This window comes from Nanorana parkeri, unplaced genomic scaffold (assembly GCF_000935625.1).
Source record: "Nanorana parkeri isolate BGI_ZX_2015 unplaced genomic scaffold, ASM93562v1 scaffold1504, whole genome shotgun sequence".
In the NCBI taxonomy this organism is placed as follows: Eukaryota; Metazoa; Chordata; class Amphibia; order Anura; family Dicroglossidae; genus Nanorana; species Nanorana parkeri.
In genome coordinates, this window is record NW_017307772.1 from 20,933 (window position 1) to 36,184 (window position 15,252).

At 37.9% G+C, this 15,252-nt stretch overlaps 1 protein-coding gene across 9 annotated transcripts in view; it reads right to left on the reverse strand.

Moving 5' to 3' along the window:
- QKI (QKI, KH domain containing RNA binding) overlaps window positions 1–15,252 on the reverse strand; it is a 163,511-nt gene that overhangs the window by 6,683 nt on the left and 141,576 nt on the right. For 5 of the 9 annotated variants that reach the window (XR_001941960.1, XM_018570310.1, XM_018570307.1 and 2 more), the window contains 2 exons: window positions 6,614–6,701; window positions 4,425–4,724 (listed from right to left, as the gene is read on the reverse strand). Coding sequence is in view for 8 of the 9 variants with exons in the window: in XM_018570310.1 (XP_018425812.1) it covers window positions 4,425–4,724; window positions 6,614–6,701 (388 nt within the window). In the remaining variant the exon portion in view is untranslated. The remainder of the gene's footprint in view (window positions 1–4,424; window positions 4,725–6,613; window positions 6,702–15,252) is intronic. The other 4 variants (XM_018570312.1, XM_018570309.1, XM_018570308.1 and 1 more) reach the window with 2 other exon arrangements.

Consider the following 15,252-nt stretch of genomic DNA (forward strand, 5'->3'; position numbering starts at 1 on the left):
ATCCTGTTGATCCTGCCAGAAAGAGTCCTTGTAACTTCTGGTGCAGTGAACTGAAATTTCAAAACAATGTAAATCAGCTTTCCCAGCTATATTCAAAGAACTAGAGATACTTTCCCCCCTATGTAATGTAAATGAGAAGAGAAGGTGGTTGTAGTCTAAATCAGGAGGAGAGCAGCCTAAGGCAGGGGTAGCAAACCTCCGGCCCTCCAGCTGTGGTGGAACTACAAATCCCATGAGGCATTGCAAGATTCTCACAGCCACAAACATGACTCCCGAAGAGAGATGCATCATGGGATTTGTAGTTTCACCACAGCAGGAGGGCCGGAGGTTTGCTACCCCTGGCCTAAGGGGACAATGCAGCCCCTCCATAGATAAAGCAGTGTTTCCTGTCACCCTAGGAAAGGAAGTGTGTTACTGGCAGGGAAAATTAAAGGGAAAAAGTCTAAAATATGAAAAACAATTGCAGCCACCACATCTAAGGACTGGCATGCTATAATATATTACGTCTTTGGGTTTGGATAGGCATTAAATTTTAAAAGATATCCTCAAAGGAAATAAAGTTAAAGGGAAAAAGTCTAAAATATGAAAAACAATTGCAGCCACCACATCTAAGGACTGGCATGCTATAATATATTACGTCTTTGGGTTTGGATAGGCATTAAATTTTAAAAGATATCCTCAAAGGATAAAAGTTACCCTGAAGCATAATTTCGTAGGTCCAAAGAAATTAAAAAGGTTACAATGATATAATATAGTTACTAATACTTTTTACATGTACGATTCAATGTCTTTATGGCTGCATAAAGCTTGATATGATATCTATTTTTATTTAGCTATATGCAATCTCACTTTTTTTTAATAGCCATTTTAGGCTAAAGCAGGCCAAACATGATGCTGACAGTATCCTGGATCGGCTTATTGAAGGGAAGTTATGCGTTTAGGATAATCTCTTCTCAGCCAAAAATGTATCCCAGTTATGTTCTGTACCTGAAGCATGTACTTCATGTGTGTAATTAAAATAAAATGTAATCATAATTAGGCTACATTCACACTAGCCTGCATGCTAAAATGCTTAGTTTTGGCATATGGGCCAGTGAGGTGCAAGGTTGGTTGTTTGGTTGGGGGGGGGCGGTTTACTTTTTTTTAACCTTGAGAGTGTACAAAGTGTACACTTCATTCAGGTCTCCAAACAGCAGCAGGTGGCCTGTGGTGGCATCCAGTGCACTGCATTGTTCCTCACATCATACCAGGCTTGTGCAAAAAAAAAAACACAGGTCACTGCAAACAGTGTGAACATAGCCTGAATGTATATAAAATATGACAGTGTTAAATGATGCCCATTAAAATTTGTATACTGCCAATAGTCATTATTCAGTAGTAGGTAAATCTTTTTAAATAAAATAAAATGTTAAGTGCACCTAATCTGTGAGACCCGTGCCCACCCCCTGAAGTTAGTTAAGACTCCAGACTATGATGCCTTCAGTGAGAATACTCTCAATTATTGATTTATACAATTTCACAGTCTTTTCCAAAAGTATAAACAAATACACATTTGAATATAAATAGTATGTGAAATGTAAGCACTCTAGAATATGTCAGTGGTATAAGAAACTGTTTTGGGACTACAGCATACATAGACTTTGATCACTCCTAGGGACCTCATTTTAATCCTCCATGAGAGGGCAAAATATTGCAAACGAGCCATCATTGCTGATCTTGCACAGATTACTTTATGGGCCCAGGGACCCAGAGCCAACATACAGGACAGGAGCAAAGATTTTTCTTGCAATAGTTCACTGACTAATTAGGCATAAAGCCAAGATCAGCATGACTGATTGCACAGCTAAAAAGTTACCAATGGTAGGTCCCATATTGGTATCCTCTCAGGGAAATTTAAGCTGCCAGTGATGAGATAAATATCTTTAAAAAGAAATACTGAACCCTTTTATCTAAGAAGCCATCACTACATATTTCTATTGTCCACAAAAAGGTCTATGATATCACCAGCTTTTCTTCTAGTACGCTAATTTTATGTATTTCTTCTTAGACCAACACATCCACTTTTGCAGCTAAAAAATTTAAATACTATAAATGCATAATCATAGTTCAAACAGTATGTATGCTTAACTATATTTTAACACAACATCTATGCAAAATTTAGCATTTCTTCTGCAGTAAATCAAAACTAAAATCCTTTTGGCTGTCATGAGTTATTGCACTTTTCTGTTCTTGTTTGAGGACCAGTTTTCATAAATGCACTTCAATTGTATCTACCCCATAGAAGTTCATCAAAAGTGTTCACCAAACTGCACTGGCCAACTGTAAAAATATTAAAGGATCACTAAGCTTTAAAATATAAACTGTAAATGTCACCAGTAATGGATATGTTTAAATTTGTTATAGCTAAACACAAGCACAAGCTGCCGTTTTGGTTAGGGACACTGGCCCTTAAATACCCTATGGAATATTTGCCCTCATACTGATCAAGATACTGATATATCATAAAAACGTAAACAATCTGATCCCTAATAGCCTTTAGACCATATCATGGGAAGTGTAGGGAAAAAAAAGTCAGCTAATGGCACTCTAGTCTCTTACTTATTCACGTATTTCAGCGATTAACCCTTTCGGTGCCACAGATTTATGTCAAGACTGTAAAGCCACCCAATCACTTCCATATGCTGCAAAAAGTTCCTCCTGAATGCAAACGCGTGCACGAAGGTGAAAATTGCATCCCACATACTAGGTATCGCTGCACATGCTGCAATAAGTAATAATTCTAGGAGCATCATTCTAAACTGATGACCTAAAAAGGCTTTTAAAGCATCACCTATAAACAATTTCACAGTTGATTTCACAGTTTTATGTGTAATGTTTAGGCTTGACATTTTTGTATCTATTTACACTACACAACCTCATCTTCTATATGCAAACAAAAATTGGATATTATATTTTGTCTTTGTGGACTAACATGAATTTGAATAAACAGTGCTAATATGATGTGAAAAAAATGGAACTTCCAGTATTTTATTCTACAGGGGGCAAAGAAAATAGTTAAACGAAAACTATGGGGCAATATTTTTTTACCCATAGTTCTGCTTAGGCTCACAGGAGGACATATACCTTGTCCTTCCGTGACCCAAAACTCAGCATATAGCCGGCTATTGCCCGCTATATGCTGAGAGCTCTGCAGTCGGGACAGATCCTGATAATATTGTTAAGATCCACCCAGTTGGCTGATTGACAGCTGGCTCTGCCTCTCTACAATTATTCTAGAGTCAGTACTGGCGGATTGGAGAGGAGAGAGGGGAATCCATGCAGGGAGAGGTAACTGTCAGTCACCGCTCTTTGCAGAGAGATGATCGGGAAGTTAGTGGATCAGCGGTATGTTTTCGATCAATTCCCGATCAATAGATCTGACATGTGACAGTTTCAATGTCACACGTCGGCTCTAGCTATGGGAATTAGTGTATTTCACTCACCCCATAGTTCTTTCAAAGAAACAAGTCATCACAGCAGAGACTCTTCCCTTATTAGATAGCTCAATCTGAGGTTTAAATCAGCCAAAGTAGCACAGCACGTTTTATTTACTGTCCTCTCCCTTTAGCCAACCTGTACTCCTTTGTGTATTACGCAAGGGTCTGTAACAAAAATATCTTAAGCCCAAATAGTTGATGGAGGTGAAGTCTAGTGTTTGCCTATTTGTTACTAGGACATGTGAACATGCACATCATCCCGGGAGAAAAATGCCTTTCCCTGGGATCTTGTGAGATTTCCCAGCAATGCTCTGCTGATGTAACCTTCCCGGGATGGAACGGTTGGGCACATCACTAATGCCCAAGAAGACCAGGAATTAGAAACACAATGATTGTAAGTAAAAGAAAAATAGGTTTGTTTAACTAACAAATGCAAGATTATTTCATATCAACATGCAGAGCTGCATGCTGATGTGATTTTTAGTGAAAAAGTGAAGGACCGATTTAACGCTAACTGGACAACATTATATTCAAGTACCATTTATAAAAATCGTTTATGTAACAATATGTATTTTAGGCTTAGTGTCTTTTTAGTTTGATAAGCTACAAACGATCCTGACTTCTCTTACAATTCTCATTAAAAAGATAATTTGCTAAATTCAAAGTATGTGCTCCTTACAGTTTGTCCAGTTAAAGGTAACTGGACAAAATTATATTTGAGTACCATTTATAAATAGTTTAAGTAACCAGTGTATTTCAGTAATAATAATTTGGTAGGCTAAAACTATCTTAATTTTTCAATTTCTATTGAAAAGATTATTTGCCAAGTTACAAATATTTCTTCTTAAAAAAAATAAAACAAAGCTTCTGTAAAAGACAAGACAATATAAATATAAAATATGTTGTCAGCAAAAACAGTAAAAGTAGTACAAAGTCACAAGATCTTACCTAATACCCCACTTGCATCAATAGGATACTCGAGAATTGATGTAGCTGGACCCAAGGTATAAGGATAATCATATGGTGTGTAGATCAAGCCAGTCTCTGGTCCTTGTTGGACTAGTGTTGCCGTAGGATGAGGGCTTCCATTTGGCATCACAGCCGCTGTCTGTATTTGTCTGATCAAAGGCATTAAGGTAGGGCCAGCTGGCGTAGGTGTACGCAGAGCAGCTGGTGGCAGAACAGGCGCAGGCCCAGTTATAATCCGTGGGGCCTGAGCTGTTGCTGCAAGAGAAAAGGCAAGGGCTGCTACAGTAAGCAAAGAAAAATTAGGAATAGTAGAAGTAGCAGTACAAAAAGGTAGGGTAGGAGATAGGTAAAAAGAAAAGATGAGGAATAGAAAATAAGCAGGAAGAAAAGGGGGAAAAAAGGAAAATCATTAGTTCATGCGCTGATCACACAAAGTGCCAAAGCACACCATTCAAATGCAAACAAGCTATCCCATATCACCAGCGTGATTAAATGCAAACATGCTTCTATCAAGGGCAAATACCTTGCAGCAAGGTACCCTAAAAATTGCACTGATTATTGAAAATCAGTACTTAAATAACACTGCAAACAGAAGTGTCACTGTGAAAAATTGTTAGAAAAGCCAGTGATTTTGCCATAAAGAATTCAAAAAGGTAAGAGAAAAGTTCAACAGTGACAAGAAAAAGAATAAGTATGTGTGATATTGTTAAAATGGAAGAACAACTTTACAAAATGTAGTAAAGTTATAGAGGGTTACATTCCATTGTGTAGTGCAAGTTATCTTTAATGATAATAAATGTCCTTTATAAGGACAATGTCTATAATTTAGCATTAGAAGAGCAACACAGTGCTGTAGAAAAAAAATCTGCAGGGTTAAATTGTATTGTTTAACACTTTAAAAGGCATCATACTTTGCTCATTTGTTAGCAGTAATACCTTGAGATGTTAAAGAAAACCAGAATTTTTGTTATTAACCCATACAGTAAGGCTACCCTCGCATTGCAAGGGTTAACTGCTCGTTTGTGTCTAGGTTAAAAAAACCCCCAAAGAAATACTCGCCCAAAGCTCTGAGTTGGCTTCTTAGACCAATCCTTCCAACGCTCCTAAGTCCCGTAAATCATCAACATCTATACACAGTGTATGGACACTGAGGAACATTACAATGCTGCATGGAGGGGGAGACAGGCTAAAGGGAGCACAGTGACAGCTGACCGTCTCTCGGAGCTTCGGGTGAGTATAATGGTTATTTTAGCACCTAGACCCAAATGAGCAGTTAACCCTTGGGGTAAGGCCCACTGCAAGGGTTAATAAATCATGGAGTTGTTCTTTAACAATGCTATCACCAGGAAGAAGCTAGCATATATGAAGCAGATTTCTTAGAGCATATGCTATTTGCAAAGTATTAGTTTGGATATAATGCATTTCGGGTGAGTTGTCAAAGCTGTAGCAATTTCCAGGGCATACAAATTGATGCTATTCAGTTTTTTGTTTTTTTTACATCAATCTACACAGTAGCAGCATGCACAAAAACCAAGCACTAGACCAGCCCAGCATCATCGAAATACTAAATATCTAAGCAGTAAACAGAGCATGCTTAACTTTGGAACAAAAAGTAGAATAGGAGATGGAAGTCAGCACTGAATGTCAAACAAAAAAAATGATGCCAAACATGTACGGAAATTATTCAATTAATAGTGCAGAAACCAAAGTCCCAAATAAAAAGGCGTTCGTTGTGACTGGTTGCTGGGCAACTGCATTGTGCACTTAGCACTTTTAAGTGAATAGAGCAGATTGTGCTTTATATGAACATTCCCAAAACATTAAAAAAAATTAACAGTTAAGCATGTTCAGCAAACTGAATGTTGACCGGTGTTAAAAGAGCTGATGCTCCTCAAAAAAATAAATATAAATTGCAGCTCCTATAAAGCAAAACTCCAGACAAATACAAAAGTGTATTTTGTTTTATTTTATGCAGCAACTCTTCTGTCTCAACACCTTAACAACTATATAGTCAAATGAAATTTGACAATTTTGCTTGTTAATTTTGCTTGTTAATGCAAACCGGTATTTTGTTAGAAACTGTTTTCTGCGTGCTTACATTGTGAATGTTTTTCACAATCATTCTATTTTATCAACAAAAAAACAGAAAGAAAAAAATAGCTGCTTACGTGATTTTAAGTTAGCGTCCCTGTAGGTGCCATTTAGGATGGCCAGTTCCATCAACTGCATCTTTTTTAAACTGTCTTCTCCTTCAGCCTGCAAATAGAGAGGGAAAACAAGTTAGTATAATAAGATAATACCTAAAGAATAATAATACCTAAAGGATAACCATTTATTTTTATAAAGTTTGATGAAAACTACAAAATTAACTACAACGTTAGGAGAATGTCTTTGGTCTGGTAATTTTGCAGCGCAGGACTGAATGGGTAGCCAACTGATGCAAGTCACTAATTTGCTAAATCTATAAAGATTTGGAATATCCATACAAACACCTCAAGTATTTTGCATTAGGAAAAACAAAGTGATATTTTCTTTATTAAGTAAAAAAATGCAACTGTTTTATATACAAGAACTAAAAATGGATGATCAACCCAATATGGCCCATGCAAATGTCAGTTAGTCAAAAGTCTAGTTAAATTCATCATGGACGACCGATTGCCAAACTCATGTCAAATTTGGAACTTGAACAGGGTCTAAACCCATGGTGCCTAATCTGTGGCCCTTAGCACTTGCTGTGCTCAGTCAGTTTGCAGTCCTTGACCATCTACTTTTGGACGTCTTCAGTCTGACAGTTTACTGTAGCATTACATTTATTCAAATATTATGTGAAGCTCTTTGGTGAAATCAGGGAGTCCACTTAAGGCTCCCTATATCAACTAAGTTAGCCACTACTGGTCTAGACAGACAAAGAAAAGATTTCTGAACATGCTTTCTAGAGCTATGGCTTAACTCCACAGAGGAGACCATCTACATCAGTGGTTCTCAACTCATGGGTCCGCGACCCAAAAGTGGGTCGCGAGCCCTTCTGCAGTGGGTCGCGGCGCCATCACGGCAATCACGGGTCGCGGCGCAATCACGGGTCGCAGTGTAGACATGTAGAATCTCTACGTTCTCTCTGTTTTTGTATCACTTTTGTCTGGCGCCTAGGCATTCAACCACAACCCAAAAATATTTAGTGAGTTAATTAGCTTTTACATAAAGCTTTCCTAAAGTCTGTGTATTTGTAATATAGATGCAGGGACAGATGTGCAGACTACCTATTTTTAAAATTACATTTGTCTGGGTAATATGCAATTCCACTGGCTTTAATACTTGTTGAGTCAATAAATCAGGACAAGCATGCCAAGCAGGAAAGTCAGAAGTCCTGACCTGTAAACTTACATTGGGTAAGTGATTTACAGCACTGAAGCCAGAGGGTCAGCAGAAAAATGATGGAACTAGCATTTTAAGAAGGAAAGGTCAGCAATAGCAAACTCCATGTTTTTCTCATGATAGTATGCTTTAAAAGCTCTCTGTAAACTAGTGCAAACTATATTAGAGCTATATAAATTAGCATGATCAACAGCACACTGTTCACCAAGAGGGATAACTGAGCACATGCTGGCATATGGTAAGCTACACAGTATTTAAAAATCTTTCAAGTCAGACTACCTAACGTGTAAATAGCTAAAATACAATTGTTGTAGAATGTATTCCTAAACAAAGTAAAATATTACAAACCTTCAAAAGGTTTATACAACAAAGTTGATCACTTTATGGAATAAGAAATGGTAAGCAGATTGTTTATTTGGAGTGCATGATTCCTCTGCTAAATGTAGTGTAGAGTGCTGTACTAGTGCAATACATCATTTAAGTTAATACAGTAACTAGACCAGTAACTCACTTGTTTTTTCATAGCACTGGTTTTAACACACTTTTCATTACTCTTAATCAAATGCCATAAAGTAAACTCTAAATTAACAACAAAATGCTTTTGATGCATCCCAAACACAATGCATTCCAACATAATTACAGACAGTGTAGTTTTAAAATGCACTTGTGCCCAGACTATGCACATCAACGTCTTTACATATCCTTGCCAGGCAGTGAATAGCTATAAATAAGCCATCACTGATCTCTCTAGCTGCATGTGCAGTGAACTAATTCAACTAATTCAACTAATTCAACCGATTAATTGATAATAAAAATAGTTGTCAACTATTCTGATTACTGATTAGTTGGTTTGGGTGCCCTAGTTCTCTCCTCTGTGCTGGGGGCTGGTGTTTCAGTGGCTCTGTGTCCCCTCCGATCCCCGATGCTCCAGACACAGAACCCTGCAGATGGTGCCAAGCGGTGAGGAGAGCTCCACCAAACCACCCACTACCGTCCTCCCCGCTGGGAGCTCACTGCATGCTGTGGTCTGTGGCGCCCCCTCCGATTTACTTTAACCCCTTCATGACCGAGGCCTTTTTTTTCATTTTTTTGTTTACATGTTATAATCCACATTTTAGGCCTGTAAATTGATTAAAACCCCCAAACATTATATATTTTCTGAAAGCCAAGACCCTATAGAATAAAATGGTGGCAGTCACAAATTTTTATGTTGCTTGATATTAGTGCCCAAAATTTAGTGAAAAATGCACTTAAATGCTCCAAAACACAATACTCTTCTTTTTTTATAAAATATAAAAAGATGAGGTTACGAGTAAATAGATACCCAACATACCCAGGTTAAAAATTGTGTGCGTCCTTGAAACTGCGACAAGATTCAGTACTCCAAAAAGTCCATAGACAATGCTTTAAAAGCCCCCACAGGCCATCAGTTTAGAGATATGTGCAAATATTGGCCCTAGAATTATAGTTTCACTCCGGCGTGTGCGGCGATGCCAAACATGTGTAGCGCAATCGTCATTTTCATACGTAGGTGCAAACGATGTACGTTTACGTGAAGACGTGCATGCTCGAGAGGGCCTTTAAATTTTTTTTACAATTAATTTATTACATTTTAAAAACTTTTTTTCACTTTAATTGCTATCACATAGGGGGGCTTACAAACCCCCATGTGATAGCATATTGGCAGTGACAGGTACTCTTTAAAAGTAATACTGGGGGTCCAAAAGACCCCTAGTATCACATTTTCACTTGAAATAAGCTATTGAAGAGCCCAACAATGACAGCTATGGGACCGGAAGTGATGTAATCTGCATCGCTCCTGGTCCCATAGTACGGGGAGGGGCAGCGGAGCCGGGGAAACAGGGCAGGGGTGGGGCCTATTTACCGGCCTATAGAAGCAATCTGGCATCAGCTGAACCACCAGAATCGCTTCTACTGTAAAGCCGACAGTCGTCTTTTCAAAGGTAAACAGAGTCCCGGCAGCTTTTCTGTTTAAACGGGCCCAATGTACGTACGTCACTGGTCATAAAGGGGTAAAAACAGAAGCAAAAGGCGATGTTTACCTTATGGACCATGTTTCACGTTACACCCATATTCAGATCGCAACATGAAACATGGTCATCCCCGCCCATTACCTAAAATGTGAATAGAGAAAGTACAACTCCCTTCAGCCACCACAGCAGAAGGACATGTAGTTCTCCATAGAATATAAGTGCGGTGACAGTCACTTAACGTGTAGTTCATTCATTCTCTCTCCATGTTACTGACTGTCTGTATCTTGGTATGGACAGGTACGGGAGTTTGTATTTGCCCAGAGTCCTTCTTTAATTATTGATTTAACTGTATTCCAAGGCACATTCAATGAATGAGAAACTTTCTTGAAACCTTGCCTAAATTTATGCTAGAGGAATATTATTTAAGACAGGGCTTAGCACATTTTCTGTTAATCTAGTAGCCAGCAAAAAAAAGTTAGGACCCAGGTTGTTTGCTTTCTTTTTAAAAGCCCAGGCGCCAGGATGCCATTTTTAGTTGACATGGCGACCTGGCACCTGTGATTTGTCAAGCCCTGATTTAAGATACCCATTCTCTGTCTAGATTTCTTCCAAACCTCAACTGCATAAGCCCAGATAAAAGGGCATTGGTAAAGTATAAAAATGGAAATGTATAAAAATTATGAATAAATAAAAAACATTTTTTAATGATAATACATTTTTTACTGGACTATTAAACCGTCATTGCCGTCATTCTACTACACTTACTGCTATCATTCCATTAACCTCCTTTTCAGACCTATTCAATCTTAGAGACCAGCCTCTTAATATATAAACGGATATAAAATCCTGATCTAGCTCTCCACAAAACACATGGAGTTCAAGAACTGCAGCTCTATTGGCATTACCACTGCTGACCTAATGAAAATGCTAGTTGTCTGACTTCACTGCTTTTTGAATCACTGACCTGGAACAACCCTGCAGCCAGTTAAGTCAGAATTTCTGTTCAGCATATATGTGCCAGGTATTAAAACCATTAGATAAAATATGACGATCAGAAAATGATTTATAGGAGAGGCAAAGCAATGGAAGCCTGCAGTACAGGTATCCTTCAGTTGGCTATATGGTAGGTATAATTACAAAAGTTAGCACATATACATTTTCCTTGTATATTTAGCTGTAATTATGATGTGAATGAATTGTAGAAAACAGGTGCCTATTTAAAACCGTTATGGAAAAGTATTAACAAAACTATAGTGCAAGTAAAGTGCAAAAAATGTCACTTATCAAAAATCGTGTATAACTCAAGTCGGTTGGAAAAAAAAAAGTAATATGGTAATTACTACTTCTGGTGCTTTCCTTTATTGTTTAGGAGGTAGAATGACAGTCTAGGAAAGTAACCTAGCAACTAAAATCATGCTCTGAAATATATTTGCCTGTCCTGTAGATTTCTTTGTGTAGAGTTTTCATCTAAGAAAGTTTTAGAGCGCAGGAACCTGTATGCCAGGCTGATGCCATAAATTAGCCCTTCAATAACAGGAATTATGTAATTCAATAATTTCTACTATTCTTTGCACTTGGCTATCAGTTGCAAAGCAGACCTCTGGGGGAAAAAAAGTATAGAAATACACCAGTTTTTTGGAACACTCAGTCAAAATAAAAATCCTGTTTCATTTGCATTCTTTGATTGCTCTCTTACAAAGTCTTTAGTTTCACCCCTGCTTGAGCTCAAGCACAGCACAGAATTCAATGGAATGCTTTTGTTTAGACAAATTGAGCTACATGACTGATTGTACTTTTTACCACAAGAGGGTGCAATCTCATACAGAATGCACTCATTTTCAATCCATGACAGCATTGCTGAGATTTGATATGCACTATTATTATTATTATTATTATTAAGGAGCACCTAATACTGTCTTAGAATATTAAAAACATGCCAAGGTAACATCAGACAGAGAGACGAATGATGTACAGCGACATGTTACATGTATGTACTTTATTATGCTACCCCATCTTGGTACCTGCAAGATTCCAAATGTGTCAGCTGCTAAAGTGGGGCTCTTTTTTTTTTCTTTGACCTGTCCTCTTGCCAACTGACAGCTGATCAAACAAGGCACGTTCAGGCAATCTATCTTAGCTCCAGGCATTCCTAGAGGCTCTAGCTGTTTAAGCAAAGAGAGGTTGCACATGGGATGCATAGGCAATGTCCAGGGGGACACAATACTACCTGTACAGTATCTACAACAAAGCACAGTCATTTGTACTAGGAGGAAGCTGCTTTAAGCAAACATCAATAAGGTCACTTAAAGCCGGATTTGCATTGCTTAGGATAAGCCCAAGCGATTGACTCAAGCCTTTTATCCTCTTAATTCTTCAATATTCCCCTTGTATTCTGTATGTATACGGTAAAATACAGATTAATAGAACGAAAAAGTTATATAGCATTGATACTAAAATACTTTGTGCCAAATAAGTATTTTATAGACTAATCAGATGGAATCTTTGTAAAGAAAGAATGAATGGGAGGAGATACATACCCATCTGAACATCCTCTGATTCCCTAACACATAGGTATATGAATTTTCTTTACAGTTTTTACACAACAGACAAGATTACAGAAAGCACTTGTATTATTTACAAAGTGGCAACTGTAATAATAATAATAAAAAGAAAAAAAATGTCTGAAATGTTCACTTCTCAATCTACCCCAGCCAAGCCCCGTGGCCCAAAGGGATCTAGAGCCCTGCACATTTTATGCACACGCTTACAGTTGCTTTCCTCCAGGGCCCCTGAAATATGTCAGGCATGGTAATGGCAGCACCCTCATAGGCCTGCCCCGTGAAACTAATTTCTGACACAGTATGCTATGGAATTCTTTTATCTAGCTGACAAAAGGAAAACCTTCCCCTCCAATTTACTATTTATTCCAAATGTACCATATAGCAGGTCAACATAGTTTACACATGAATGTTCTCATTCACTGTGAAAAATATTCCATTCCTATTTTATAAAGAAATCTCCTCACATTAAGGCACACATTCACGTTTCTGTATCCTGCACATGTGACTAGTAAGTTTGGCAAATAGGTGCAAAATCTAGGAACAAATTACAGCCAAAATCAAGAATTAGGACTTATCGGTACCTATTTCCAGGAGTCTTCAAAGACAGCACATGAGAAATAGGTACCTCCTCCTAAAGGAACAGGAGAAGCATCACCAAGAGCACTTTAAAAGAAAGTCCTTCTGCTGAACTGGTCAGTAGTAAATGAGAACCAAAGGACGTAAACTGAAGCAAAACATATACAGGTGAAACTCGAATAATTAGAATATTGTGCAAAAGTAATTGCAGTAATTGCTGCAAAAGGGGCCCAAACCAAGTACTGAGTACATATGCATGCTTGTACTTTTCAGAGGTCCGATATTGTTCTATGTACAATCCTTGTTTTATTGATTGCATGTAATAATCTACTTTGAGGTTGTGGATTTGGGGTTCTTGGGGTTTTCATGAGCTGTAAGCCATAATCATCACAATTATGACAAATCACGGCTTGAATTATCTTGCTTTGCATGTAATGAGTCTCTCTCATATATTAGTTTCACCTTTTAAGTTGCTTTAGTGTAATAAATGAACTTTGCACGATATTCTAATTATTCGAGTTTCACCTGTACAACAGAAAAAGTACATAACACAATTGTGGGAAATCCTGCTGTCCAGGTGACTCCTGGAAATGCAGTTACCAATAGGTTTTACTGTTGATTTCCCAAATCATCTTCCAGGACAGCAAATGAGAGAAAATGAGAACCTGCCAGATTAGAGAGGGACAAAAGCCTGGGGAACTCTCCTTTAAAAAGGGCTTTCCATGAATATTACAGATGTCCTCATGTATATCTCTACCTCTCAACATAGTGATGGAAAAGGCTGTAACATTGCAATATTAAAACCAAGATCTATAGAAAACAATGGTTTTTCATTCAAATGAGCTTGGTCTGAATAAGCCCTAAAGTGGATCGAAACACTCATGATGAAAACAAATACATATGTTAAATACCTTGAGCTGTGTTTCAACCATCCTTTTTGGCCTCCTGCCCAGGAGGTCGTCATAAAAACATTAAAAAGGCGCACTAGTCGCCTGACTTATTTCTGCAACAACGTTTAAAACCAGCATTGCATACATAAATGTCCACCGTTTTGCCATTCATGAACGTATAACAATAGATATACGGTTAAAAATATATGTAAATAAAAGTTTGCCTGGCAAAAGCTTTAATGTACTTTAGGGTATGTTTTAATGCACAATAACGTATGCATTTCCCAAGAGGAGTCTTCACCCTAACTCTGAGGACTTCAATATAAAAGAAAATGGGTTGAACATAGAAAATATGTGAATTATTTTACCTCCTAATGATTTGCATTCTGCACAGCAGTTGTAATCTAGGCACCCCATTTCCTGATTAATTTTACAGGGGTAAGCAAGAGGCAGATTAAAGTGATTTAAAGTTATATGGTTTTTAAGCTATTTTAACTTTCAAAGTATTTTATTAATTTTCCGAAGTACAATAAAACAGCACATGATGCACAATCAGTATAGCATACAATTGCATTACAGTTTCTTCCACATTAGCATAATCAAGTAGTAGGAGGGGATCACTAGAGGCCATACACACAATATATAATAGTTCTGTACAACAGAACATATCTATCCACCTATTCTTGCCAATTTATCCCCCATCACTAAAATCAAAAAGCAGAACAGTCTGAGAGGAATATCTGGCCTAGGGATCCGCCTATGTCTGAAGCAAACATTTGTTATGATCTCCTCCATATCTATATCAATAGAAGACTTTCTGTCCAGCATCTATGTACTAAACGGCTCACATGTGCGAGCATAAAGGAAAAAAAAAAAAACAGACAAAAAGAGGAAAAGGAAATAGATACTAGAGGAAGCAGAACAGCTTAAGAGTCCGAAAAGAGTAGCTCCATCCCCGACCAAATAGCCCAACATCTACTTAAACCTTAAACATAGTCCCCAGAGAAAAATTCCAGAAAAGTTGTACAATGAAAATTACCCGGTTTCCAGCACCCCTGTATATAACAACCAGGGGGTCCAGGTCAATTCAAAACTTTTTTTTATTATTTAGGAGGATGCTGTGAAGTTTCTCATGGACCATAATCCACGACATTTTTTGTTTGACCAAGTGGAATGGAATTGTTGGTGTTTTCCAAGCCCTAGCTATGGTTAGTTTGGCTGCCAACAGAAAGAAAGTAATTAATTTATCCACAGCTTTAGACAGTCCTGGAATCGGGCAATTCAGCAACACATATTGGGGATCTCGTGGGACTCTCACCCCAGTAACCCTAAATATTAGAGCATAAAGCCGGTTCCAAAAAGGTCTCAATTTGGGGCATTCCCACCATATGTGATATATCGTGCCCGAGTGTGC